The sequence below is a fragment of the Terrapene carolina genome, unplaced genomic scaffold (assembly GCF_002925995.2).
Source record: "Terrapene carolina triunguis isolate 2854851 unplaced genomic scaffold, T_m_triunguis-2.0 Scaffold629, whole genome shotgun sequence".
Lineage (NCBI taxonomy): Eukaryota > Metazoa > Chordata > Testudines > Emydidae > Terrapene > Terrapene triunguis.
In genome coordinates this window covers 1,915,389-1,941,487 of record NW_020664980.1, presented here as the reverse complement: position 1 = coordinate 1,941,487, position 26,099 = coordinate 1,915,389, and the positions used below count along the sequence as shown (strand labels likewise).

The 26,099-nt window shown below is 43.9% G+C and overlaps 1 protein-coding gene across 3 annotated transcripts in view; it reads left to right on the top strand.

Moving 5' to 3' along the window:
• The first annotated feature begins 19,601 nt into the window (after window positions 1–19,601).
• Window positions 19,602–26,099, top strand: part of STK32A (serine/threonine kinase 32A) — a 90,072-nt gene continuing 83,574 nt past the window's right edge. Inside the window, exons 1-3 of one of the 3 annotated variants that reach the window (XM_026659455.1) lie at window positions 19,602–19,795; window positions 19,979–20,047; window positions 25,575–25,749. In XM_026659455.1, coding sequence (XP_026515240.1) covers window positions 25,698–25,749 — 52 coding nt within the window. In that variant the 5' untranslated portion in view covers window positions 19,602–19,795; window positions 19,979–20,047; window positions 25,575–25,697. Of the gene's footprint in view, window positions 19,796–19,973; window positions 20,048–25,574; window positions 25,750–26,099 lie in introns of all 3 variants that reach the window. The other 2 variants (XM_026659454.1, XM_026659458.1) reach the window with 2 other exon arrangements.

Sequence of the window (26,099 nt, the reverse complement as noted above, 5' to 3'; positions counted from 1 at the left end):
AGTGCAGAGGAGGAGGAGAAATGTACTACAGTCCTTTTCAGGGTGCAGCTATCTCCCTCCTCCCCCATGCAATCAGACAGCTCCCCAGAGCACTGAATGATAAGACCTGGGTAGCCCTAACTCAAACCACTAAACAGTAGTGGTGGATATCCTTACTCCTCCACATGACTGTGTGGGTCTAGTCACAATTAGAGTTGAGCAAATAATTGATAACGTTGGTTTGGTGGTTGAACCGAAATCAAATTCAGGTAATTTTGGACTGAAACTAAGGGTATGTCTAGACTACCTGCCGGATTGGCGGGCAGCGATTGATCCAGCGGGGATCGATTTGTCGCTTCTAGTCTAGACATGATAAATTGACCCCCGAGCCCTCTCCCCTCAACTCCTGTACTCCAGCGCTGCGAGAGACGCAAGCAGAGTCGACGGGGGAGCGGCAGCAGTCGACTCACCGCGGTGAAGACACCACAGTAAGTCGATCTAAGTACGTCGACTTCAGCTACGTTATTCACGTAGCTGAAGTTGCGTAACTTAGATCGACTCCCCCCCCTCCCCCAGTGTAGACCAGGGCTAAGTTTGGGTTCTTCTTTGAGTAGTGTCCCTGTGAGTGCTCCACTTTAGGTGTTGGTGCGTCCCTGCGCTGGAGATCGGAGATTTTAGGTTGCAATACTTGGTCGGGGCGCGTGCAGCAGCTGTCTCACGGTGTCGTTGGCGCCTCTTGTAGCGTGCGCACAACCCAACCCCCTCAGTTCCTTCTCTACTGTCCTCTGCTGCAGACACAGCTCAGTGGCAGTGCCGCCTCTTTGCAAATCTCTAGAAAAGAAAATAGTTTACATAGTAGTTTTAGCTTAGATAGTTTGATTAGCCAGTTATTTAAAAAAAAAGTTTTCTTTTTCTTTCCCTTCAGTTTTAGTTTCTTAGATTAGCAGTAGAAACAGAGTTTTCTTTTAACCAATTTCTACATTTTTCTTCACATTTCCCGTCCCAGTTGTGGGAAAAATCATTGGACACAATGCCAGGCTCACCCGGTTTTAAGAGATGCGACTTTTTTCTGCCATTTTTTTCAGTCGAAACTATTCAAATTCAACTTAAATGAGCAACTTGTTTCAGTGTCCTGAAAAATGCATTTTCTTTGGTGAATTTCTGATTCGCAAAAAAAAATGTCGCCCAGTTCTAGTCACAATCTAACACTAAGTTGGTACCAAAGCCTAGTACTAAGTGATACTAGGCTTCTGAAGGTGCCTTGAACTCCGGCTAGGGGTCAGGCTTTTAGCCAACTCTTCCTATTCAGAATTGTCAAGCAGCATCTGATTTGCAGCGCTTATCATCCGCACACACAAAACAGAAAAGCAAAGATCATGCTCTGGTAATTCTATTTTACAGAAAAGCCTCTGAACTTGAAGTGTTGGATTCAAGGAAATGTCAGACTTGTTTAAGTCAGTCCCCGACTGCCTTTATTTTACTGATCTTGCCACATTTAAATGAGAATGCTGAGGCTGGAGCAAACAAGAGGCTAATAGCATCCGTTTGTATTAAATTTAATAGTCTTGCATTTGATTTATTTACCAAAAGGAGAAACATGACAGCAGTCTAGGAGAATTTAATGCATCCAGTCCTATGAACAGAACACGAACTAGACAGAGAAGGTCACTTCAGTCTGGATTTTCGGTTGTTAAAGGAAACAATGCCAAAGAACCTGTTTTTTTTCCAAGGCAGAAATGTAAAAAGTCAACAGGTGTGGCTGGCTTTGAAAAATGGTTTGCAGTGACTGCCTGTGATCCAGCAAACAAGCTGTGCTTTGCACTGCTCAGGAAGACCATTGTCAGCTGCTGTAGCTCAGCGGGTCTCTGAGCTGATGGAGGAGCATGTGAGATTCACAATGTAATTTGAAATGTTCAAAATGTGTGCCCATTTTTGAGCAACATTGTTTCTCTTTCAAAAACATGCAAAACAGTTTGTGTGGTTTTTGCAGCTAAATTTTTGTTTTTATGAACACAAGAAATGTGGGGGTGGGAATGGGGGCATGGATATAGCAAAATGAAATTGCAGAATAGCATATTAAAATTGTTCAGGGGTTTTTGTGTAGTCCTAGACAATGAATTGCACTTATTTGAATTGTATTGTTATGTGTGCCTGTCTTCCTTTCTTCAAGGTGCATATGTTAACACTGCCCTCTACTAGGTAGAATGGCAGACCTGCTTGAGTTTGCGTTGATCACATTGTTAAACACTGTCACACAACCTACAGCACTGTGTGCATGGGAGATTGTGTGGCTATCTTGGGGTAATCATTTATTTTATTACAAGTGTGACTGTTTCTCAGGTTATTATTGGTGGAATATTATCCTGGTTCCTATCTGGACATAAGCTCTGAGGGGTCGAGATTTTGTATGGATTGACTGTTCGTTGGTGTGAAAGCTGGATACATATATGGAAATAACAGACTAGCAACATGTGTGTTCTTGGTTCCCGGATGTTCAGCTGACCCGCCAGGTCACCCAATGTGTCACTCTCATTCTTTTCCATATGTTTATATTGCCATTAAGATATTTGTTACAAAAGAACAGAGAAATGAGAGCAGGAATTGGTGTCAAATAGTACTCTAAGCCTCAGGTTTGAAACCCCTAGACTCCTAGGAACCACAAGTTTGAATCCCAGCAAGCTTGGCTCAGCCCTTCATTGTTATCAGGTAAGTAAATGAAGATCCATGAGTTTACTGCAGAGGTAGTCAATTATTTCTTGTCAAGGTCCAAATTTCTTGGTCAAGGTACAGTCAAGATCCAGACTCCAGAGAAAATAATAATTAAAAATAATAACAAGTCAATAAGGATAAGTAAATAAAAAGATTTTGGGCTTTGTTCAGAAGCATCTGGTAGTCCGGATTTGGCTTGCGTCCTCCTATTGACTACCCCTGGTTTACTGTGTGTCAGTTTTTTAGATGAAGTCTTTAAAGCAAAGATCCTGTCTGATGTACATTGACATGAAGGGCTACACTTTCCATATGCAGAAAATGTGAGTGCTGTTGCTTCCTGTTCCTCAGCGCCCCCACCTTGCCCAGGGAAGGAAAGTGTAGTACAGGGATTCGATCTGTAAAATGCAAAGAGAAAGTTATGGATGCTTTTCTAAAAATCTTTCAGGTGACAGCATGTTTTGGAAATATTCCAGAAGGCTGCTCACTAAGCCTTTAGGGGGAGATACATATTCATCCTTGGAGTTTGCTCTGTCAGCCTGTATTTTAAAAGCAGATTGCTCTGGAGTCACCTACTGGGGAAAGCGTTACATACCAGTCACTGGTAAAGAACTGATCTTCAGCAAAAACAGACAGGATGCTGTGTACCTGAGGAGTGGTAATTGTCTTCTTGTTAGTGCTATATATTAAGAAAAGGATAATGCTATAGTATTGTAAATTTGTGCATGGAAAAAGAAATGAAGGTGTTGCTGATTTACTTTTTAGTTGTTTGTTTATTTTTCTGTATTCCTTGGAAGTTTGGAACTGAAATGGAAAAAAAATAAAATAATCCCTATAAAGCATGTTGACAGTATAAGTTTAAAGTTTAATATATCAAGCAAGTTTACTATATTATATTTCAAGGTAACTTGGCATTTTGTCCTTATTTTTCTTTTTAAAAAAGTGATTTAAATTTTCAAGATATGCCAAAAATGGAAGCTAAATTTAGATGTGTGTTTTTTTTTAAATTACTTTCAGCTTGCAGCAAAGGACATTATGGTGCCTATTGTCAAAAGAAATGCCCCACCTGTCTCAATCATACCGTGTGCAATAGACTCACAGGGCTGTGTGATGGTACAGTGACATGTCAAGAAAGGAAGAAATTAGAACTCTGTGAATACCGTAAGTACTGCAGCTGAGGAAAAACCAGGTTTTTTTCCTGCTGAAGTTGGACATTTTGATGTGAACGTTATATGAATAGGTTCTGTTGACATTGAGAGAGTCTGTTTGGTGGAGTCCATTTAGCAGGATTTAGGTGTTTATGATCGGTGTGTGGGTGGGAGTGGGGAATGGTGTTCAGACTCCTATTGACTTGAATGAGCTTTGGATCAGACCCTTATTGGCTCTGACTCAAGAAAGCATATCTATTTGGGAAAGCATGTAAGTATGTTAACGAGACTTAAACACATGCTTAAAGTTAATATTATGCATCTGTTTAGGTGCTTTTCTGAATAGTGATGGACTTAAGCATGTGCCTCAGCGCTTTCTTCAATGTGAACCATTTTCAGTAAAAATATTGACGGCCTAATTTTTGTTAAAGCACCTAGAGACTGGCGCTCTGGGTGCAAAATAAGTTATCAAAGGTGTACTGTGTGCCTTTCTTTAAAAAACATATATGGCTTGGTTGGGCAACTTTACTGATGTCATCCCAGGGCATGAAATCACACTGCTCTAAAATAATATATGATTGTTAGGGGTAATGCCAGCATTTACTATAGTAGGAAAACAAATGTCTGTGATTTTTCTGTGTTTTGTCAGGTTTTAACCACTTGACAGCACTTTATTTACATTCAGTTCCCCTCTTTCCTTAGCTCTGGGAGATTCCACTGTTATTAATGGGGGTTTCACACAATGACAAGGGAGAGAAAAAAAAATGTAGACCATAGTAATATGTTATTGTAAAGCCACTAAATTTATCATGGGGGTTTAGAAGCAAGGGCAGCGTCTCTACCTGAAACTATTCTTGGCATTTTTTGTAAATGGACTGTTAAGTTGACACTGTCTCCTTAAGGTCCCTTGTAATGGCTGTGATATCACAGGATTGGCAAAGGAGGAAAAATAATAGGAAAAAAGGGAATTTTTTTCCTTTCCTGTTCCCTCTTACCTTTCTACTTTGCATGATTTCTCAGAATGGAAAAATGCCTCCATAAATTAACATCAGCAATTGTTTTAAATATTTTTAAAGAGTCAACTACTATCTAACAAGATACAAAAAGGCACCTTTTAGTGGCCTGCTAATAAAACACCAGAGTGACTAAAGCAAACCACAACTAATGGGCTACTAAAATAGACTTTGTCCTGTATTACGGTATGCTACATGCACATAACATACTACAGTTATATAGGAAATCATGTGCAATATGTCTTTAAGTTGCAAACAACTATATAATATCTTTTCCTGCCTAATAGTGCATAGTGTGTGTTACACCTTTAATTTGTTTGTCTGCATGTTTCAAAAAGGCCTTACAAGCAAGTTGTGTTTTGCCTCTTGGAAGTACTGGAATGGAAATTGTTACTATGTTCCTCCATATGGGGTGCTGAATAAGAGCGAAGCAGAGTTCATGTGCAGTCGGTTCCAAGGGGCACAACTGATAAAATTAAACAACGCAGAAGAACAGGTCAGTCATATGAGTATCAGATTGTTAATAGTTAATGAAGAGGTGCTGTTGAGGTTTTCGCTAGTCTTTAAATTTGTATTGCTTTGCGTTCCATTGTGTCTGAAACGTTGAAATAATAATAATCTCAACGTATTGGATCCCTTTTATCGTCTTAAAAACACTGATTAGTTTTTCTTGTATGTATTTTATGAATCACATGCCAACCCTTGTTCTTTCACTCATTTATTTGTGTGCCAACATCAGCTTCCATTTCTTTTTCACCCCCATCCATAGTTCTGTGATGCCAGGATTTCTGGAGATAGGGTTTGTTAGTTATCTTGTAATCCATCAGCCAGCTGGCTGGATATGAAATAACAGATCACAAAGTGTACTTAAATTGTAAGCTTTCTGGGGCAGAGACCATCTTCTTGTTCTGTTTGGACAGTGCTTAAGCACAATGGAGTCCTACTTCATGATGGGTCTCCTACATGCTAGCATAATATAAATAATAATAATACTGAGCTAAAGCTAGAGGCCTTATTCAGGTAAAGTCCCACTTGATGTCAATGGGAGTTTAGCCTGAGTAGGGACAGAATAAAAACTAAACAAGGATCTCAAGATTTAGCTATGTAGGTCCTACATCAGGAGTGGTTATTTTTTAATTTGTCTTCAATTTCTCAACAACTGAATGGTGGATTTTTGCAAAAGTTTGTCCCTGGAGATAGAACCAAGTCAGGTTGAGTAGAAGACATGATGAAGTCCACTAGAAACCTCACCATGCAGTTATCTGGTAGTGGTTAGATGATACTATGGGGATGGGCACTATAGACAGAAGTTAGATAGTGCTGGGATCTGGAGAACATTCGTACCCAACTAGAGCCATTGTAAAGTAAGTCAAAATTGGCCCTCAACTGCTTGACAGTACCCTTTTAACAATAGATACCAGGTATAATACTTCATTATGTACTTGTAACTAATGTTTGCTTTGAACACTGGTGAACAGCTACACATAGTTAAACCTGCTCCCATTTAAACCTATAGCAAAACTCTACTTGATTTCAATAGGAGCAGAATTGGGTCCTTAATATGTTAAGCTAGTTCTCAATACCAGTTAAAAAGAGAATCCAAGAGTAATTGGCCAAATCCTCAGCTGGAAATGTGTCCACATATATACCATTCATCCAAAGAAATGAGGCTGTGTTTGATGGTGAACGATTGCATTTATGTATGTATTTTAGCCACAGTGTGTGTCCCAACACTGCTTCTGCTAATTCTTTGCAGAGATGGATAGCTAAAGTCATCACTAGAAAAAGCTGGCTTGGCAGCCTGAGCTATAAACTCCAGTCAAACTCCTGGATCATGCCTGATGGAGATAGAGCAGCGCCTCGTTGGTAAAATAAACAGTTCCCATTTCTCATTCTGTTCACCTTTCCTTTATTTAAGGGTGATACGATCATGGGGGAGTTTGTCTTGGCCATATTTCAGATATTTAAATATATTCACCCTATAAAGAGAAATAAATCTCTGCTCTTTGAGGGCTCAGTTCTGCTGTCCTTATGCAGATTGTCCCAAAATTCAGGCTCTGTACTCTGCCCTTCAGTGTAGCTGGCATGAATACACACCTCCCTAAACCAATATTTTGAGGTCCAAGGTATTAGTTTCGTGGCTGCTGGGTCTGTGAGATACTAAGCCATGTGTCAAACTGCAACTGTGTTATTTGGTTTTATTGCTGTGGATTGAGCAAATACCTTATAAAGGATCCCATCAGGAACACACGGCTGCAGAATGATCTCCCATGATGAGGTGAGATTACTAATTGCCTTTTGACCTGATTTATTGTGTCTTTTCCACAAATTGTGGAATATTTTGATCAGAGTGGACTGAAAGTTCTGTGCAAATTGCAGCTATGGTCTAAGGTGCCAGCTGCTTTTGGAAAAGGAAATCCTTCATATTGACACCACTCTGGATGCATTTGTCTTGAGATGGTTACAGTATTCGGCTGGGAAAGGACAGTACGGTAACAAATGAGTGAAACTGATCTCATAGTCTCTGTTCAAGCATTTCAGACAGTTATAGGGCCATATGGAGCTATGTCAACTTATACCAACTGGGGGTCTGTCCTGTCTTTTTATACAAGGTGATGGTGGTGGCTATTCTGAGTGCAGTCAGTGGTGAATGATGGGGATTTAATACAGCTGTCTTGTTTTTCACACATGACCTTTGTACCCTGAAATCTTGGGGGATTCTGATTGTCAGAAGATTTTGGAAAAATCATTTTCTGCACCTTCCTGTGCAAGCACAGAAAGTAAAATTTTGAAAGGTATATGAAGCTGATACAAGTGTGAACCTGTGGGCATGATCAAGGCAATGACAGCTAATGTATTTAATTAACTAACTAAGGGTAGTGATTGATTTAGATTTCTTTCCAATTGTGCCTATTAAAACTGCTCTAGGCCTAGTCCATGGGTTAAAAAGTGACAGTGGAAACACACTCCACCCATCTTCCCCCCCGAACCTCTTCCCAATACCCCAACCAACTCTACCTCCTTCATCTCTTACCCTTTTCCTCCCCCCTCCCCGAGGAGCGGCATGGGAATACAGATGAGATGTGTGTTTGAAGTGACTTTCGCACAAGAGTTGGAAATGCAGACTCATGTAAAAGTGAGCTCCATTGCTTTGTTTTGCTTTGCAGGGGTTTCAAAGCAGTTCAAGATTTGTGTGTGCAGATTGAACCCGTATCTGGAACCTTCATTTCCTTTGCCTGCTCTGAACGGGCTTCGTGGATCTGCAAGGGAGCCCCAGGTGAGAGCGCGCCCTGCGTATGATTCACAGTGTTTTTAACAGCCCTCCCTGTGCTGCGCTGTGTACAGTGACATACCAGAGGGGTGCCTGAGTTGCAGCTTTCCAAAGGTTGTCTGCTGCTCCACGCCCTGAGCAGGATTCCTCTCCCTCTGCAGGAACTGCCTGCACCCAGCCAGAGTCTTGGGTTGGTATAGAGAGGATACCCAATGTGTTTTACAAGACACACCAGCCTCTATGCACCCCTGATCCTGGACTGTGGGCATCTCTACAGTGCAGATGGAGGTGGGATCACACTTGTGTAGCTTTACCAACACTAACCTAGCAAGTGTGGCTAAAAAGAAGCAGTAGCACAGGCTACACTAGCTCACTGAGAACCGTGGGTATGTTCTAGTGTTGCTAGTCCGTGCCAGTGCCACCACACCTTCCCTGCTATTTTGAGCTGTGCTAGCTAGATTAAAGCTAGTGCAGGTTTACCTACTCAAGCTGCATTCACCCCTCTGAGTGCACTGTAGATGTACCTTGGTGTGCTGGCTCAGCATCCTAGCATATATTACACCGACTGCCAACATTCCAAAGAAGCTGGGATCAGTGAGGTGTAGGGAACCCTTGGCCGCACTTTGTACAACGGAGATGAGCTGTGTAGGACCAGCTATGCTGCTCTTATGCCATCAGAAGTTTGGGGTGATCTTTGCATGCATGGCCTGTTATGCCAGCTTTAGGTAAGACCCAAGTGCATCAGCAGTTTGGCACAAAGCCGCCTCGCATCATCCTACAATCTGGGCCACTAATTTACAAATTCAGGCCCAATCAATGGGGCTATATTCTGTGCTGACTTAGATCCTGAGTAATGCCATTATAGCCAGTGGGGCTGGAGGGGAGTAGGGGAAACCAGTGCAGAATTGGTCCAGAACCATGTCCTAGGTTTAGCATCTTTGCTCTTTTTCCCTGTTTGTTTTGCCAGTTCCTGGAGCGCTGGATTCCACGTATAAATGGTGGACAACGTTGACCTCGTCCCTTTTAGTTTCAGTTTTCGTAGTTGTCGTGAGTGTGTTTGTTACATTTAAAGCTGCCCGGTGGAGAAGACAAGTGGTGGTAGAAAAGACTGATGGGAAAGAGCAGAGAAGTAAAGTGGAGATGAACAACTTGGCTTCCTGGGACAAAAAGGCCCTCAAGTCTGAAAGGAGCAACCCCTTGAATTAGGGTGTAGTGTTTGTGGGCTCTGAAGGCAGTCTCATCCCATCCTCTGTGGATTGAAGATTTGGCTTTGAGGAAGAGGTTTGAAGTAGGGGAAACAGGAGTTAGAGCACTATAACAGATACGGAAATATTTAACTTGAAATTTGTTGAATGTCTTAATTGATTTTTTTAGTGTTTTAATCTTTCTCTGAGCTCCCACCCTCTCTAGTGACTATAGTCTGTCATAAGCAGGATCTGTCAGATGACACAGCACTACTTTCAGCAAGCAGAACATCCCTAGAACATGACTAGTCAAATACATTTCCTTAAATCATCTTGCATTTCACTCAGAGAAGTTTTCATCTGTGTTATTTCTTCTTTAAGCAGTTCAATAAACTCTCAAATAGAAAACATGGTTTTGCTTGCTAGATGATTTTGCAGCTCTTTGGGGTTTTTAAAGCTGCAAGAAGGGTTAATGGACTCTAATACATTCAGCCTTTTGCATCATATTATCAAATACTATAAGGCCAGATTCAGAGCAGGTGATGTAGCTCCACTGAATTCTTCTCTGTGTCTTGGTGCTTCATTTCTCCAGTTTACACAGCTAAGGACCTGGTCCTCAGCATTAAACACACTTGGTCAATGGCACAGTACTTAGTATTTGTGAACCAAATTCTGCTGTCAGTTACAGACCTTTAACTCAATGATGAACATGGTTCTGAGCAGAATTTGAGCCCTTGTATTATTTATGCGGTTTGGGTCGAAAGCTGAAGTCCCTTAATCAGGAAGAACTCATTGATATGAGTGGAAGTTTTTTCCTGACTAAGGGCTTCAAGACTGTTTTAAATACACTGGTGCTAGTTCCCCTCCCACAACAATTTTATGCAGCTGTAACTCTGGTGATATTAGCGGAGTTACTTCTGACTACCAGCAACGTGAGAGGAGAATCAGTCCCACTCTGCATAAGTAACAGAAAGACTGACAAAACCATCAAGAGCCAAAGCAGCAGAGAGGCTGAAATTGATTAATAGAACAGTAGGAAAGTGAGCGCAAACTGTCAGATTCAAGGATATGCTGACCATTATCATAGAAACAAGGTGATACTGAGGACAAAACCTCATGATTACATAAGAACATTTTCCTAAGGGATCTCGGTGTTCTGTTGTATAATTACCTATTTAATATTTTGCTGATCTGAACCACAGAGCATGACCAAGTTAATATGACTGTGCATCATGTAAAATAAAGCTACTGGACATCTGCAGTTTCCACCTCTCAAACATTAATTAACTGAAAAGTCCAAACAAGCCTAAATCCGTATTATCAGCTCATTGGTATCCATAGCACTGACAAAATGTCACTCAGCCCATTAGCGCTACTTTGATAGCATCTATAAATATACTTCTGAGAACACCTTGCATGTATAATGCATAAAGAGTCAAGTTTGGAAGAAGAAGAGTAGAGGAGCATCTACCATTGCCTCTTTCTGCTAAAGCTTCCAAAAACAAGTGAAGAGTTTTCTGCTAGAATTCCTGGACAGTAGAGATGTTATATTTGCGTGCATTGAGGACACTGAACAATGGAATATCCTGAGTGAAATCAAAAGGAAAATTCCTAAACTGTAATGGAAGGTGAGATGCATAAAACTTTATGGAAAATGGATCTTTAAAAAAAAAAAAAGTCCAATCAGAAATACAGGCTAGCATGGGAGTCTGCCCCATGCTGTCCTGAAGAAGAGCATTCGGATGATTATTCACTTTGAAAGTGCAGCTTTCTCATCTTAAAGGGGAAATTTATGTGCAAAGTTAGAATTGTGCAGAGTACTGTCTAACTAGAGGCTTAAGATCCATGCTGCAATCAGCAGGAGTTGGTTCAGCACTAAAGCATTGTCTTTTTCATGTCAGTGGGAATGCTTAAGTGCCTCTTTTCTAGTCTTTCATTCTCTATTTAAAGACCCAGAAAAGAAATCTGCATAGTTTTTCAAAGGGTACAGATTGAGCTGTATAAATGGTGAAAGGAAAGTAGGAAAATGGTAGTTTTCCTAGAGGCTAGAAGTGTAAAAGTCGTCTTGTCCCCTGAGCCTCTGGTTTCCTCATAAATGTTAATACAGGACTTCATTTGTGCAGAGCTTTATTTACATGAGTAGGATCTGCAAGACTGGGCCCTGGATCAAGTCTGTGAACACAGCAGACTGGCAACCTGGAAAATGAGACATTTTTGGTGAAATCTTGGCCCTTTTGTTGTCAGAGGCAAGCAAAACTTGCAGTGAGTTCACTGGAGCCAGGGTTTCAAAGCTCAATGTTATTTTCTGAAATAATAGGCAGCAGGTTTGAAACAAATGAAGTATTTTTTCACACAGCGCAGTCAGTCTGTGGAACTCTTTGCCAGAGGATGTTGTGAAGGCCAAGACTATAACAGGGTTCAAAAAAGAACTAGATAAGTTCATGGAGGATAGGTCCATCAATGGGTATTAGACAAAATGGGCAGGGATGGTGTCCCTAGCTTCTGTTTGCCAGAAGCTGGGAATGGGCGACAGGGGATGGATCACTTGATGATTACCAGTTCTGTTCATTCCCTCTGGGGCACCCGGCATTGGCCACTGTCGGAAGACAGGACACAGGGCTAGATGGAACTTTTTCTGACCCAGTATGGTCGCTCTTATGTTTTTATGTTTCTGACAAAGCTCAATCTCACAAGATGGCCTCAGCTCCCAAGCCCTATTGGCTTCAGTAGGAATCAGTCACAGAATCGGGCCCTTTTAACAATTTGGTATAAATGTATTGTAATAATCGCAACGAAAAATCAACCAACCAACCACAGTTCTAAATTGTTTATATTCAAAACAGCCATGGTCAGTGAAACTCACTGCCAAAAGCTTTGAAAGGCCTTTATTCAGACCAAAGATCGGAGTGTTTGTTTTTGACTTTGGCAGCATTTCACATGATCTGCTGAAGACAATGACTCCCTTATATCTTTTCAAACTCAACCCTGTAGCCTCCCAGAAGGAAACTTCCTTCATGATTCAGTTTTTAAACAAATCTCATGTCTTGTGACTTTGAGGGTTCTTCAGAGAGAGAATAGATTATCCCATTGTTTTTTCTGCATTGTTTATTAACAAACGAGCATCTAATGGCCCAGATCACTCCGCAGCAGATAAACATTTTTTTTTTTCAAAATGCTGGGCTGGAGTCAATGGATATATCTCCATTGGAGTCAGTGGAGTTACACCAGCTGAGGATTTGACCCACTGAGGGACCCTGCTCCCTGCTGTGGAATAACATACTCATGAGGATCAATCAGAGGCATTTGTAAGCAGATCTGCTGCTGTCTGAAGCTCCCCAAAGTTGAGCTCTGTGAGACCAGCAAAGGGAACAGATTTCATAGGTGGCCCATCCTGGTAGGTTTAAACCACAAGTAGCAGACATTGGAGTGATCAGTCACCACACTATGTGACAATCCTACTACTTGATTGAGATACCAGGTGTGTGCCGAGGGAGAGGTGTGGCTGGGAGTCAGGGAGCATTAGAATCAACTCCTGGATCTTGTCTTATTCAGGCAGCACAGGGTTAGCCCCAGTAACAAGTATAGCTTTGGACAACATTGACCCCTTGTGGCCAGTGAGAGAATAGCATTGTCAGTTTCTGAAAGGAGACTGGATGAGATCTCCAGGCGTGGAAGAATAAGAAAAGCAACATAGGATAGGACCTTTGTTCATAGGTGCCGACTCTGTGAGGAAAAAAATAGTGGGTGCTCAGCACCCACTGGCAGCGCCAAGGATCAGCTCCTCCCCCTCCCCCACAACCCTCCTGCCCGCCACAATCAGCTGTTCAGTGGTGTGCCAGAGGCGCTGGGGTGAAGGGAGAGGAGCTGGGGCAGGAAGAGGTGGCGGGAGGGGCAGGGGATGGGCAGGAGGGGGTGGAAGTGGAATCTTGGGGGAAGGGGTGAAGTGGGGGTGGGGCCTGGGGTGGAGCCGGGGGTGTCGAGCACCCCTCAGGAAGTTGGCACCTCTGCCTTTGTTGCTCAGGGAGGAGGCTAAATGAAGGACTCATCTAGACACAGGTTAACATTCTTAAAATTGGTTAGGTAAATCTATCTCTATGCTCTTCATGTCAGAGGTGGGGAGCATTCAAAACTCCAACTTCACTGGAAGTTGAAAATGCTGAGCGTGTCTGAAAAGTCAGGCCTTTAGGGCAGTAGGAAGGGTTGGCAGGTTTTCAGCAATACACTTAAAAGAAAAAACAGATATTTGGAAGAAATATCACATTAAACATCCATGACCCAACAATTGTGCTAAATGGGTTAAGTCTTGCAGGACCTGGAATTCCAGAATCGTCTTGTTTTACAGCATTTGAAATTTTTTAAATCATCAAGATTTTAATAGGACAGCAACTTAATTTTGGACCCAGTCCTGCAAATCATAGACTTTAAGGTCAGAAGGGACCATTATGATCGTCTAGTCTGACCTCCTGCACAACGCAGGCCACAGAATCTCACCCACCCCTCCTGTAACAAACCCCTAACCTATGTCTGAGCTACTGAAGTCCTCAAATCGTGGTTTAAAGACTTCAAGGTGCAGAGAATCCTCCAGCAAGTGACCAGTGTCCCACGCTGCAGAGGAAGGCGAAACCCCGCCCAGGGCCTCTGCCAATCTGCCCTGGAGGAAAATTCCTTCCCGACCCCAAATATGGCGATCAGCTAAACCCTGAGCAAGTGAGCAAAACTCACCAGCCAGACACCCAGGAAAGAATTCTCTGTAGTAACTCAGATTCCACCCCATCTAACATCCCATCACTGGCCGCGGTTCACCGCTCCAGGCCAATGGGGGCTGCAGGAAGTGGCGCAGGCTGAGGGACATGCTGGCCACCCTTCCTGCAGCCCCCATTGGCCTGGCGCGGCGAACCGCGGCCAGTGGGAGCTGTGGTTGGCCGAACCTGTGGACGCGGCAGGTAAACAAACCAGCCCGGCCCACCGGGGCTTTCCCTGAACAAGTGGTGGCCCTAGTTTTGAGAACCACTGCCTACAGCAGCAGCATGATCCTGAATGTTCAGCCCCTACACAGGGCCTGCAGGATACATTTCACTAATCATTATAACAGCCACCTTTCAGCTGAAATGTGCCAGCTGTTTAACAGCATGGATCAACCGTTACGCAAGCAATTAGGGCAGGAGGTGATGGATACAGTATCCCACTGAATCTGCAGAGATGGTTTGACATGGGATAGTTGCCTGATTTGAGCAAGACACTGAAGTTAATACCCCTACCTACCTGTTGCAGAAGAGTCATGGGATCTTTAATGACCACTGGGGTCAAGACCTTGTTTTTGCTCTCTCTTCCCTCTGGACTCTGCTCCTTGTGTCCAGCATTTCCTCCATGGAGAAAGAAGGAGATCATGTGGCATACAGTGTTGATCTGTTTTTTAAATAACTGATCAAAATACAGGAGTAACACATAGAGACTATTTTAAAAATAAAGTTTTCTGAAATTTATTTCATTGGCATCACTGCCTTGTTTCCACTAGGGGGCACCAGAGATCTCCAGAAAGGCTTCAACATTGCTCCTTCTGCCTTTAAATTCTTTGAAATAAGGTAAGAACCTAAAAGCAAATTTATATTTTCTGTTTAGTGGTCGGTGCTCTCATTAGTACTGTTCCCTTCCTTACAGTATTGCTTCCTCTTTGTAGGGAGTTTTAAATAGAGGCAACGTGGTCTAATGGCTATGGGCATTGCTGCTCAGGGGACCTGGGTTCCATTCCCAGCTCTGCCACTGACCTGCTGCGGGGCCTTGAGCAAGTCACTTCACCTCTTGGTGTCTTTGCTTTGTCTATAGAGGCAGTAAGCTCTTTGGGGCAGGGACTGTCGTTGGCACAGTGCCAAGCATGATGGGCCTGTAGGTGCTACCGTGGGTCAGATGTTATTGTTTCTGCCTGCATTTTCTTACCACTTTTTGGGCACGTTTTCCAAGTACCGTTTGGTTTATATTTTGAGGTCAGTGGGAGTTTGGGCAGGGCCAGGACTGTGGCTCAGGCAGTATGGGTAGCAGTGCCATTATAAAACACCTACTGAGGGGCCTCTTCCATCAGCAGCTCATTTACCAGAGCCCAGGCTGTGACAGGATTAGGGGCCAGTTCTGAGTGTTATCTGCTACACATGAAAGACCAGAGCCTGTCCCCACTGCCTGGCCAAATAGCCAAGCTGGGCAAATGTGTGGCGGGGGAGTAGGGTAGGATAGGAGGATCACTGAGGATAATGGAGAATACAGATCATTACCCTGGCCTGTCCATGCCCTAAACCCAACCCACCACATCCCTGACACACTGTCAGCAGAGGGTGATTGATGGTAACAGTGAGTTAAGTAACTGCTTGATCTCTGCTGTGCTGGGGCTAGTCTCTTGGTGCAGAAAGTCCTGGGTTCTGTTCCCACTGATGAGTCCCTCCAGAGGGGATCTGTCTAGTACATCGAGTTAACTCCTTTGGAGTAAAGCCGCTCAAAGAAACTTGAATTTTCTTTTTTTTCCAATAAGAAATAAGAATACATTTTTCATGAACGTTTTTGTGCAATAGGAGACCCTCGGTTTCAGTCCAGGGGAAAGATTTCCAAGAGCACCTAATGACTCAGGTACCTAAGTCCCAAATTTCAATAGTGATGTGGACGTTTTGGCTCCTAAGTCCCTTAGGGTATGTCTGCACTGCAGCAGGAACATGCTTCCCAGCCCCGGTAGACAGACTTGGGCGGTCAGGGCTCACGCTGGCATGCTGAAAATAGTGGTTGAGACATGGCCGCTCAGGCTGCCGCTCTGGCTCTCAAGCCCACCTGGCCTCCTGGAGAGCCTGGGCTGCAGCATCTACACAGGTACTTTTAGCATGCTGGCTCAAGCCCCACTGGTGTGTGTCTGTCTGGGCTGGGCGGCTCACTCCCAGCTGCAGCGTAGACATACCCGTAGGCAGTTTTCAAAATTTTACTCTACCTCTACTTTGGGGCCTTTGGGATGAGTCTGGTGTATCCCTGTAGACAGGCATCCTTATCTCTGGGGCGCCCCTGTGTGCCTAGACACAGCATTGCAGGGGACTTGGCCTCCAATATTCTCTCTGACAGCCCACCGGCTCTGCCGGTCCCTTCTCTGGACTCCCTTCCCGGGTCTGCTGGGGCTCAGCCCTCTGGCCAAGTCATGCACTGTTCAGTCCCCTTCCAGGGTTAACTAAAGGTCCAGCTCCACGGCCAAGTCCCAAATCAAATACTCCAAGTTAGTAGTTCTTCTGCCCCTCAGACTCCTCCAGTATTCTCTGTTCCTTCTCCGGCTGGATTCCTCTGCAGCCTCCCTTCCCCAGGGATTCTGACAGCTTTGCTGATGGATACCCTGCTGCAGTGCTTCTCATAACTGCCAGCTCTTCTGGCCCATCTGGGCTTTTCTTCTCCTCATAGGTCCTGGCTCCTCACACAGGAACCTACTCTGCTCCCTGTGGGTAGCGGCCTTTCCAGAGGGGCACTCCGCTTTTTCCTCCCTTCGGGGTCTCCTCCTCTCTGCTTGCTTCTCAGCTCTATTTAAAGTGTAGCTCCACCTCTTCCAGCCAGGAGTTAATCAATCACACCCTGGGTGGGGAGCATGACTAATTGGGATCAGTTTCTAATTAAGCCCCATTACACGCAGCTGGGGTCACTAATTAGCTCTTAGTTATCAGCTCATGAGAGAGGCTGAGGGTTAGTTGCTAGGTCATGGGCAAGGCCGAGCCCAGCTTGCCTCAAAGGGCCAGCCAGCCAGCCCATGACAATCCCATCCCCTACTCAACAGAGCTGTGCCTGGTACATGTGCCTGCTGCCTACATAGGCTGGGCTGGGAGAGGTTGCATGGGATTGTGGAAATATATCCGGAGAGCTGCCGTTTCTGGTGTCCTGGCTTCTGGCTGCAGGCCTGGCCAGTGGCCTTGTTTTAATAGTTGGTTGATGTTGTTTTACTGGACCACGAGAGCTGCAGTGAACAAACCTGGATCAATATTTATTTATTTTTGATTTACGAGAACAAACAAGACTCCATCCCGGTGTGGCCTTATGCCCCATATTCTTCATAGTAATATTATTATGATATGATTATGGCATAACTATGATGTATTTTATATAAGATATCATTGAAAAGGTTATGATTCACTGAATATAATTGTCCTATTTGTATGCATGTATCATTTTGGTATCTGAAGTTAGGAATATTGCCTATGCATCTATTACAAATGTGTTTTATACCTGGGGAATGCCCCTAGATGGCTGGCTGGGAAGGGCCATTAAGGAGAACAATAGGTCTTAGAAGATGCTAATATCCCACCAGGGAGCCTTCCTGAGGATGCTACAAACAGCTTCTGACTCATGGCTGCTATGGCCCTACAGAGACATGTGACCAAGTCACCTGGTACTGGACTCCATCATAGAATACCAATGTTTTTCCACTTCCACTAAAAAGTTGGAGACAAAGGGTTCCCGCCATATGCAAAAGCTATTTAAGGCAGGGGAGTGACATCATTGTGGTTCTTCACTGACTGCCCGGCCAAAGGAGACGCTTGTAAACACCTGAGAAACAAGGATTGAACTGGGGGAGAAGGGTTGAACCCCAGCTAGAGGAATTTCTAGCCTGTGAAAGGTATATCTGGGGATCTAAGCTGAAAGCAAGTGCAGCTTGCCCTCAAGAATCTCTGCAAACTGCCTAAACCAACAGTTAGGGTGAGAATTTGCAGGGGAGTAGAGTCACAGTTCCACCTTCTGTTCCTTTCTCCCTGCCCTGTTGGTGGTGAGCTGCCCCTGGTGGGTGGAGAAGGCACAAAATGGTAGCAGGAGTGCAGGGGGCTGCAGTTTTGGCCTGCCCATGTGCAGTCTCTTACTCCCTTCCCCCCATTGCACAGTTGTGTAAAGTGGGGAGGCATGATGCTTCCAGTTGTGAAAAAATCTGTACAATGTGCCGTGAGTGGGATCTCATTTTGGCTTCAGTAGTGGGCGGAGCTTGCTTGGATTGGGTTGGAGTTGAGACTGTACCAGCACATGCAGTCTGACCCCTGAGAGGAAGGATAAGCCAGTGGCTAGGGCATTAGCCAGAAACCTGGGTTCAATTCCCTGCTCTGCCAGAGACGTCTGTGTGACCTTGGGCAAGCCACTTTGCCTTTCTGTGCCTCTGTTCCCATCTGTAAGCTGGGGATAATACCACTGCCCTACCTCATGGGGGTGTTGTGAGGAAAATACGTTAAAGGTTGTGAGGTGCTCAGATACTAGGATGATGAGGGCCAGAGCAGCCAGGCATTCTCAGCTCGCTTCAAAGACACATGGATAGGAGGGCGACTCAGCACTTCTTCTGTGAGGCGAAAGCACTATATTATTAGTGCAACAATTTATTATTTGTATTCATTAGTGTTGGAAGTGCCGTGGTGTGTCTGCTTCTTGACTGGAATCTTTAACATAGGGATTTAGCTGGACAGTTAGGAAGAAGATGGGTAAATTGGGCTTGATCCTGCATGGTGCTGAACACTTTGGCCCTGATCCAGCAAAGCAGTTAAGCATCTGCTTAGCTCTAAATTTATAAATCATCCCACTGAAGGCAATGGGGATTACCCACATCCTTGAAGTTAAGCATGTATTTAAGAGCTTTGCTGGATTGAACCCACGGTGCTCAGCACCTTGCAGGATCGAGCCCTTTCTGCAGAAAGGAAAGCAGGGGGCAATTGCCTGTTTTGCAAAGAGTGCATGGGGCAGGGAATTCAGCCTAAGTCACTGATCCTGACCATCCCTCCCCCCATGTGATTTTAAATCAGTAGCAGAATGTATAACCTCACTTATATTTCTAAAAAATAATTTTCTAAAGCACTGTTCCAGACAAAGACAGTCCTGTTTCCATCACAAGTTGGGGGTGGGGGGACCCTGCCTAGAAGTAGCAGAGTGATCGGAAAAGATTGTCTTTGCCCTTGACCTGTGAAATGTCTTATTACGGGATCTCTGAAAAGTGCTGATCTGTTAAGTGTTTAAGCGACACAACGTGCCTTCAGTGCTTCTGCAGTTGGAGAACTGGTGCCAATCTGATCAGCATTAACTACAGTTGCAGAGGTTTGCCACATCCTAGAGCTATCACTTTGCCTTACCTCACTAATAACACTCCCCACTTATTCCACTCTCCCCCCTCCCACCTTACTCCCTCCCTTGTGTCAGTGTGTGCATGCATTTGCATGTCTCTCTCCTGCTCTCTGGTGTATTTCACCTCTTGTGACAGCTGCAGGCTCCTCCTGCAATGTGCAAAGGGAAACTTCCCTGCAATAGGCTTGGCTCTTCCTCTCTGATCCCAAGTCCACTTGCCTCAAACCAAGACTCCTCAGAAAGGAAACTTGGCTCCCTCCCTTCCCCCCATCTGTCCAAACTGCATAGCAGTGCAGTGCTCACAGCTGCTATTTTTCCTGAGCTGCAGCTTCAGGTTGTTGCTGCCCTACTCCTGGCTACTATTTCAGTCTCTTTGCTGCTTTCTCCCCCTCTCGCAAGGTAGGTGGTTTCTTTTGTTTGATTCCCTAAGATCTCCCACCAGTAACTGCATCATCCCCTTACTGATCTGCTTTCAGCATGATTTTAAGTCCTCTAGCTGGGGGGCGACTGTAATAGTTGGCTAGTGCTTTGAATGTTTACATTTTGCAGGCAATAACGTAGTCACTTTCTGGAATAGGGCAGATGTCTCAAAGCGTGGAAGCTGCAAAGGAAGAATGCTAAAGGAACAACGGCTCAGGATCAGAAGCAAAGGTGATTCAAAGTAAAGTCTGCTCCCTTCTGAACTTTCTTCTCTGTGACTAAGTGTTTGCAAGGGGGCTCCGAATACTGTGTGATTTCTTTGGGGAAGGAACTTAGGGTAGTCAATGGTCCATGTAGTCCTGTATCCCTGCTGTGGTAGTGTCCAGTACCGGATGCTTCAGAGGAACATGTAAAAAACCCCTAATTAGTAATTAGATGATAATGTACCCCGGGGAAGTTTTCTTCTACCCCCATGCACAGTGGTTGGCTTATGTTCTGGTGGATGTGTGTTTATAATCTTTTATGAATGACTGTTCTAGCTAGTGTAACTGTGGCTATTCTTATTATTCATATACATCTCTAAACCTGTTTTTAATCCTACGGGGCTCTTGCTCCATTGTAAAGGATGTGCTACTTGCACTGTGAGATTAAACCCCTTGAGGCAATTGTTAAATAGCTGTGCCTTTTCTTTTTCTTTTAATGGCTGCAGATAAAATAGCTGGTCTTAAAGAAAACAAAGGAGACAGGACAATGAGTCTGCAGGTGCTTTGATGTCAACCCTTCCCCCCCCCCATCTACGTGAGGGCTTACCATCCCTATAAACATCCTGATGACCAGTGCTACTTTTAACAAGGCATAGGGCGCACTGGTCATTCGAACCTTTGCCATTCTGTTAATGGAACGGTGAATGATTCGATCATGAAGGCTAATGCTAACCTAAAATATTAACATAGCACTAGCTCTAGGGGAAGACCAGTGGCTGGTTTTCACCGTTAAGCAATGCTTGGCAAATTTAAAAAGGGAAACATCAAAAAGTGCAGAAGGATTATCGTCGCACAGGATGGCTTATTTTAAATAAATTACAGCCAAGTCTCCCATTTTACCCCAAACATCCTCTCTGAAGCCAGCTTAACTGAAAGCAAGACCTGTGTCCCTCTGGATAGGTCCTGTGTCGAGGTACTGCCAAGATGCAAATGAAAAAGCTATGAACTCCAGTACAGCAAGGACTCATAAAGGATATGGCAACTGACCTCTAACAGTTGCTGCTGATGGCTTTGCTATAATGTGAAAGCGCCACAATGGGATCCTGTTTTATGGCCATTATCACAACATACTGTCGTACAGGCTGTGTTTTGAGTTTATTAGTAGACGTGAAGTACCTATCCTCACTGCAGCCTTTTACTGTAGTAAGAGCAAGCATCCTTCTGATGTGTTCTTGTTTGCTCAGAGAGTAAGCTGGAAAAGAATTGCCCTTGGGGTTATGTTAAAGGTCTGGAGTGATTCCTCAGCCTGTTCCGTTTAAAGGCAGCAGCAGAAATCATGCTCTGATTTGTTTTATTATTGGAGATGTTTTCAGCCCTGTGAAATGAGCACTTGGGGTTCAGGGTCTTTTTTAATAGTTTGCATCATTTTTAGCCTTTTGTAAAAAGCAAACTTTCTCACTCTTTGCTAGTGAAAGTGAGCTCTGAGCGAGAGCTCAATTGCAGCAGTTCAGATGAATTGCCATTAGCTTGAGCTTATAAAGTACTCTGGAGATGGGATGCATTGTGGGCCTGATTCTGCACGGTGCGGGCATCCCCTGTGAGGTACTGAGTGCTCTCAACTCCTGTTAACATCATGGGGAAGTGAGGATGCTGAGCCTCTCTTACTGGTACTCAGCACCTCACAGGATCAGCCTCTCCTAAATTGCTGATGGTGATTAGTTTATAGTAGTATAGGATCAGTGATGAATGCATGCCCTATGCTGTAATAATTTTACTTCAGACAGGGAAATAAAATGTATTTTAGAAAAAGTAGTAGTAACAGACAGATTTTGTTACCCTTACTGACATTAAATGGTATCTTTCTCGGCATGTCATCCTGTGGAAGCCAGTGAGATTACTCATGGAGTAAAGCACTCTTTGACATGAGTAAGGTTATCGGAATCTGGCTTTAAGGTCAAAGATGAACCCAAATCAAATCTCCTGCTACAAAGGGGAGGAGTGGGTTGGAATCCAATTGCAGATCCATGTCTGAATTGCACAAATCACCAGTTTCTATAGATTGGGCTGAATCCATCCCCTAGAACTGACACCTCCCATCCCGAACTTCAGAATGTTAGAAATCCCAAACCAAACTGAGTGGCTTGGGCCCATTTTAATCAGTTCTCAAGTCGGGAGAGACTTAAACACGTGCTTAACTTTTGACTTCAAGGGGACTTCAGCACATTCTTAGTGTTAACCTTTCCTGACTCAGGGTCTGAGGCTGGCTGTGAGTTTGTGCTATTGCATTTCTAAGCTTTGGAAACAAAAACAAAAGTTAGTGAGAAGAAGCTGGAGTGTGAAGCTGCAGGGAAAATGGAAGTGGGCAGGAAAGAGGATGGGGTGGTGAGAGGTGAGCTAGCGTGTTTATTTATGTGAGAGAGAACTCACAGTCAGGAGGGAGTCAAAAGCTTAGTCAGAGGAGACAAACCACATGGGTCAAGGTCATAGGAGCAGGTTGCCCTTCTTTCTCTGTTTCAAATATCTTTATTGATTGAAGATGAACAAAACAAGACCCCCTCCCACAATCAAGCCCCACTCATGAAGCCAGTCTTAGAAAGGAGCCTCCTCTGTCTTTCTCTTTCCCTGTTTGCTGTAGCATTCATCTCACTCTGTTCTGTAGTCTACTTTCCAAGCTGCATATGATCAGCACCCGCTTCCCACCTTGTTGGGTCTGCTCCTGCACCACAGCGCTGCCTGGCTCTGCTCAGTTTTCTGCCATGATCCCTGGATTATGAAGATGTCACATTTTCCAGAGTTCCACACTCCATTTGGCCTTGTATGCGTTTCACTCTACAATGGGCATTTTTGGCCAACTTAATCTTTTTTGTTTTAAGCAGCGTTTGCAACCAATCCGTTTTGTGGCCCCATCTGTTTTCTTTCCCCCCTCATTCTCTCTCCACATGACTTCCTTTCTAACTTCATAGTGATTTTCATCTGTCCAAAGAAGACCACATGAATAAAATGTTAACCATTTTAGCATCTGATCCAGCAGTCCTTACTCAGATACAATTCCCATTGGCCTACCATGGCAGTTTTGAGTGAGTAAGGACTTCAGGTTCATATCCATAATCTTTCCTTCGACCTCTGTGTATTGTGTTTTTAATGATCCTTCCTTTTTTATGTTGCAATACAGAGAGTTTTGCCACTTTTAATTAAATCATGTCTCTTGCTGAATCAACCTGTTAGTTCTGCTTACAGAGGGTAGTTCCCATTTTTTTAATTAGCTTGCATTCTACCCTTAAATGGTCACAGAAAAATCTGAATCGCCTGCAAAGCCTCCCCTGTAAGGTTGAAGCCCTCTCACCCATGGATGGACCTGTACACTGTTGTTCTCTCATTTTAATTTCTGTACTGTATCTAGCTATCACAGGGAATAAGCGCTGTGTGTGTGTGTGTGGGAGGGGGGCTTGAGGTGCTAATATAAAAATAAGCCAATATTAATGGTCTATATGTAAACACGTAAAGGATGAGCTGTGCAGTAGGTGAGTTATAACATCATCTGCAGCCCCATCCCGTCACCCCTGGAACTCTCATTGTCTGCAGTGGGAATTCTGGCCACCAAAATAATAATGAATTGAGTTCCTAATGCTTACAGTAGAGGGTCTGAGACTCGGGACTCCTGGGTTTTGCTCCTGGCCCTGCATCTAGCTTGCTGTGTGACCTAAAATACTTACCTGTCATACCTCATAGAGAGGTTTATGATAACAATTAATATTGGCAAAGAATGTTGAGGTCAGGGTGTGAGGTTCTATGAAGATTTAAAGGGGTATTATTTATGGTATTATTTATTAAGATAACGTCTTCTAGTAACCTCCTTCCACACACTCACACCCTTAGGCCTGGTCCACACTTCGGACTAAGGTACGCAAATTCAGCTACGTTAATAACGTAGCTGAATTCGAAGTACCTTAGTCCGAACTTACCGCGGGTCCAGACGCTGCAGGCAGGCTCCCCCGTCGATGCCGCGTACTCCTCTCGCCGAGCTGGAGTACCGGAGTCGACGGCGAGCACTTCCGGGATCGATTTATCGCATCTAGACAAGACGTGATAAATCGATCCCAGAACATCGATTGCCTGCCGCCAGACCCGGAGGTAAGTGTAGACGTACCCTTAGGTAACAGACATAATGGAATTGGAGCTACAAAAGATAAATACGAATAAGTTAAAATGTTTCTGTGAAGGAAGTTGAAAGAATAATTTCTTTGGCATTCGTAAATAGTCAGTAATGGATGACCATGCCCACAGTAAATTTATTTGACATTCGTAATTAGTCAGTAATAGATAACCATGCCCACTGTAATTGAAAATCAAATTTTACAGTGGATTGATTAATGGTAAAGAAAATCTGTAACCTTATATAATTCCTAAACTGAGTATATCATTTGCCATGAGCTGATTTGCAATTTCCTCTAATTTATTCATTAATTGAAGGAATTTTATTATTTTTAGAAGGTTCTTTTAACTCTCTGGCTTGATCAGACAGCTGTGAGTATTTACTGTCTGAGCTGTGTTGGTTAGTTGGGACTGGTCAGACAGGTGACATGGTATTATTTTTCTTCCCGTGGTAGAATTGAGAATGTCATTACTTCCAGTTTGTCTTCTCACTCCTGGTAACTTAAAACGCGTGACTTTGAAATTCAGTTCCCATGAACTTTCATGCAGTAAAACTTAATTGCATGAAGGTGTTTGGGAAGCAAATACCTGAGGCATGGCTGAAGAAAATTCATTGAGGGCCACATTCTGATTCCCTACTCACATTACTCCCAGCCCAAAAAATGCACGGTGATTATTTGTGGAATTGTTTTTAGTGTTCACCCAGCCCCACCCAGTCATTCCTGTGCCTTAAAGTTCTTTATTTCATTCTCTTCCAAACATGCTATTAGATTGAATTTTCAATAAACACTATATACAGGCAAGGATCTTACATTTTTTTTTATATGTAAGAACCCACTGTTACAACTTACCTCCCTCGCATAGTAACATACGCAGCCAGCAGACTTAGAATAATATCATGTTAAAGAGACTGTGGGCCTGACCTACACTCCCAGTGCACTGTCAAATCCTACTGTAGTCAATGGAAATTTGAGGTACCTGGGCCGTATGGCATGAAGCCTGTGTAACATGTTTCTTAAGGTTTATGAGCAAGATTAACTTTGGTTTGGGGCCCAGTTGTGCAACTCTCATTCATAGTGATGAGCATCTACCCTTGTGAGAAGACCAGCTGAAGTCAATGGAACTACTCCTGGGAGTGAGGACTCAGCAGTATAAGGGATGCACAGTTGGATCGTTGATGTCTACTCCCCTGGGTTTGTACAGTGTTTAGCACAATGGCGCCCTGGTCTTGATTAGTTGTGAGGGGCTGCTGATTAAGAATAATAATGATGTTCTTCTCCCTTCTGAGACTCATTTGGTTTTGACACCATACGTTAACAGCCTGGCAAATGTGTGGCAACGAATTTGCAATGTTCCTTCGTCTGTGACAATGACGGTGAGATGCTTCTTTTCTCTTTCCCCAGGTTCTGCACATAGCAAGTTCTACAGATCTTCTGAGAGAGCACTAGATGGTAATGCTAACTTCAGCGCTATGCGTCCCAGGCTGGTGATGTAACTGCACAAGAGAACTTTGGGCAAACTTCACCATGGGCGCAAACACCTCCAGCAAGCCACCGGTCTTCGATGAAAATGAAGAGGGTAAGAGCACTTTTTTACTGTTCTGTTTAAAAGAACAGATGGTCCCTATGTGTATTCCACACGTGGGATATGCATGTGCACCAGGCACCGCACTTTCTTGCAAGCAGTATCTGTTGTCCTGCACGTGTGCTGCAGCTCTCCTTGTGCTTCCAGCCCTGGGCATAAAGGGTGGTGCGGGCCGACATCTCTCGAGTTCTTTCTTACCACCGCATGGTCTGAGTTGGACTCTTCAGTGTCCTCAGCTCCGTTTTGCTGTGTCATTCCTGTAAGAATTGTATAGAGTTCATTTTTTAGTAGTTTTTGTAGTATAGCATAGCATAGATAGTTAGATAGCATTTTTCTCCTGCCCA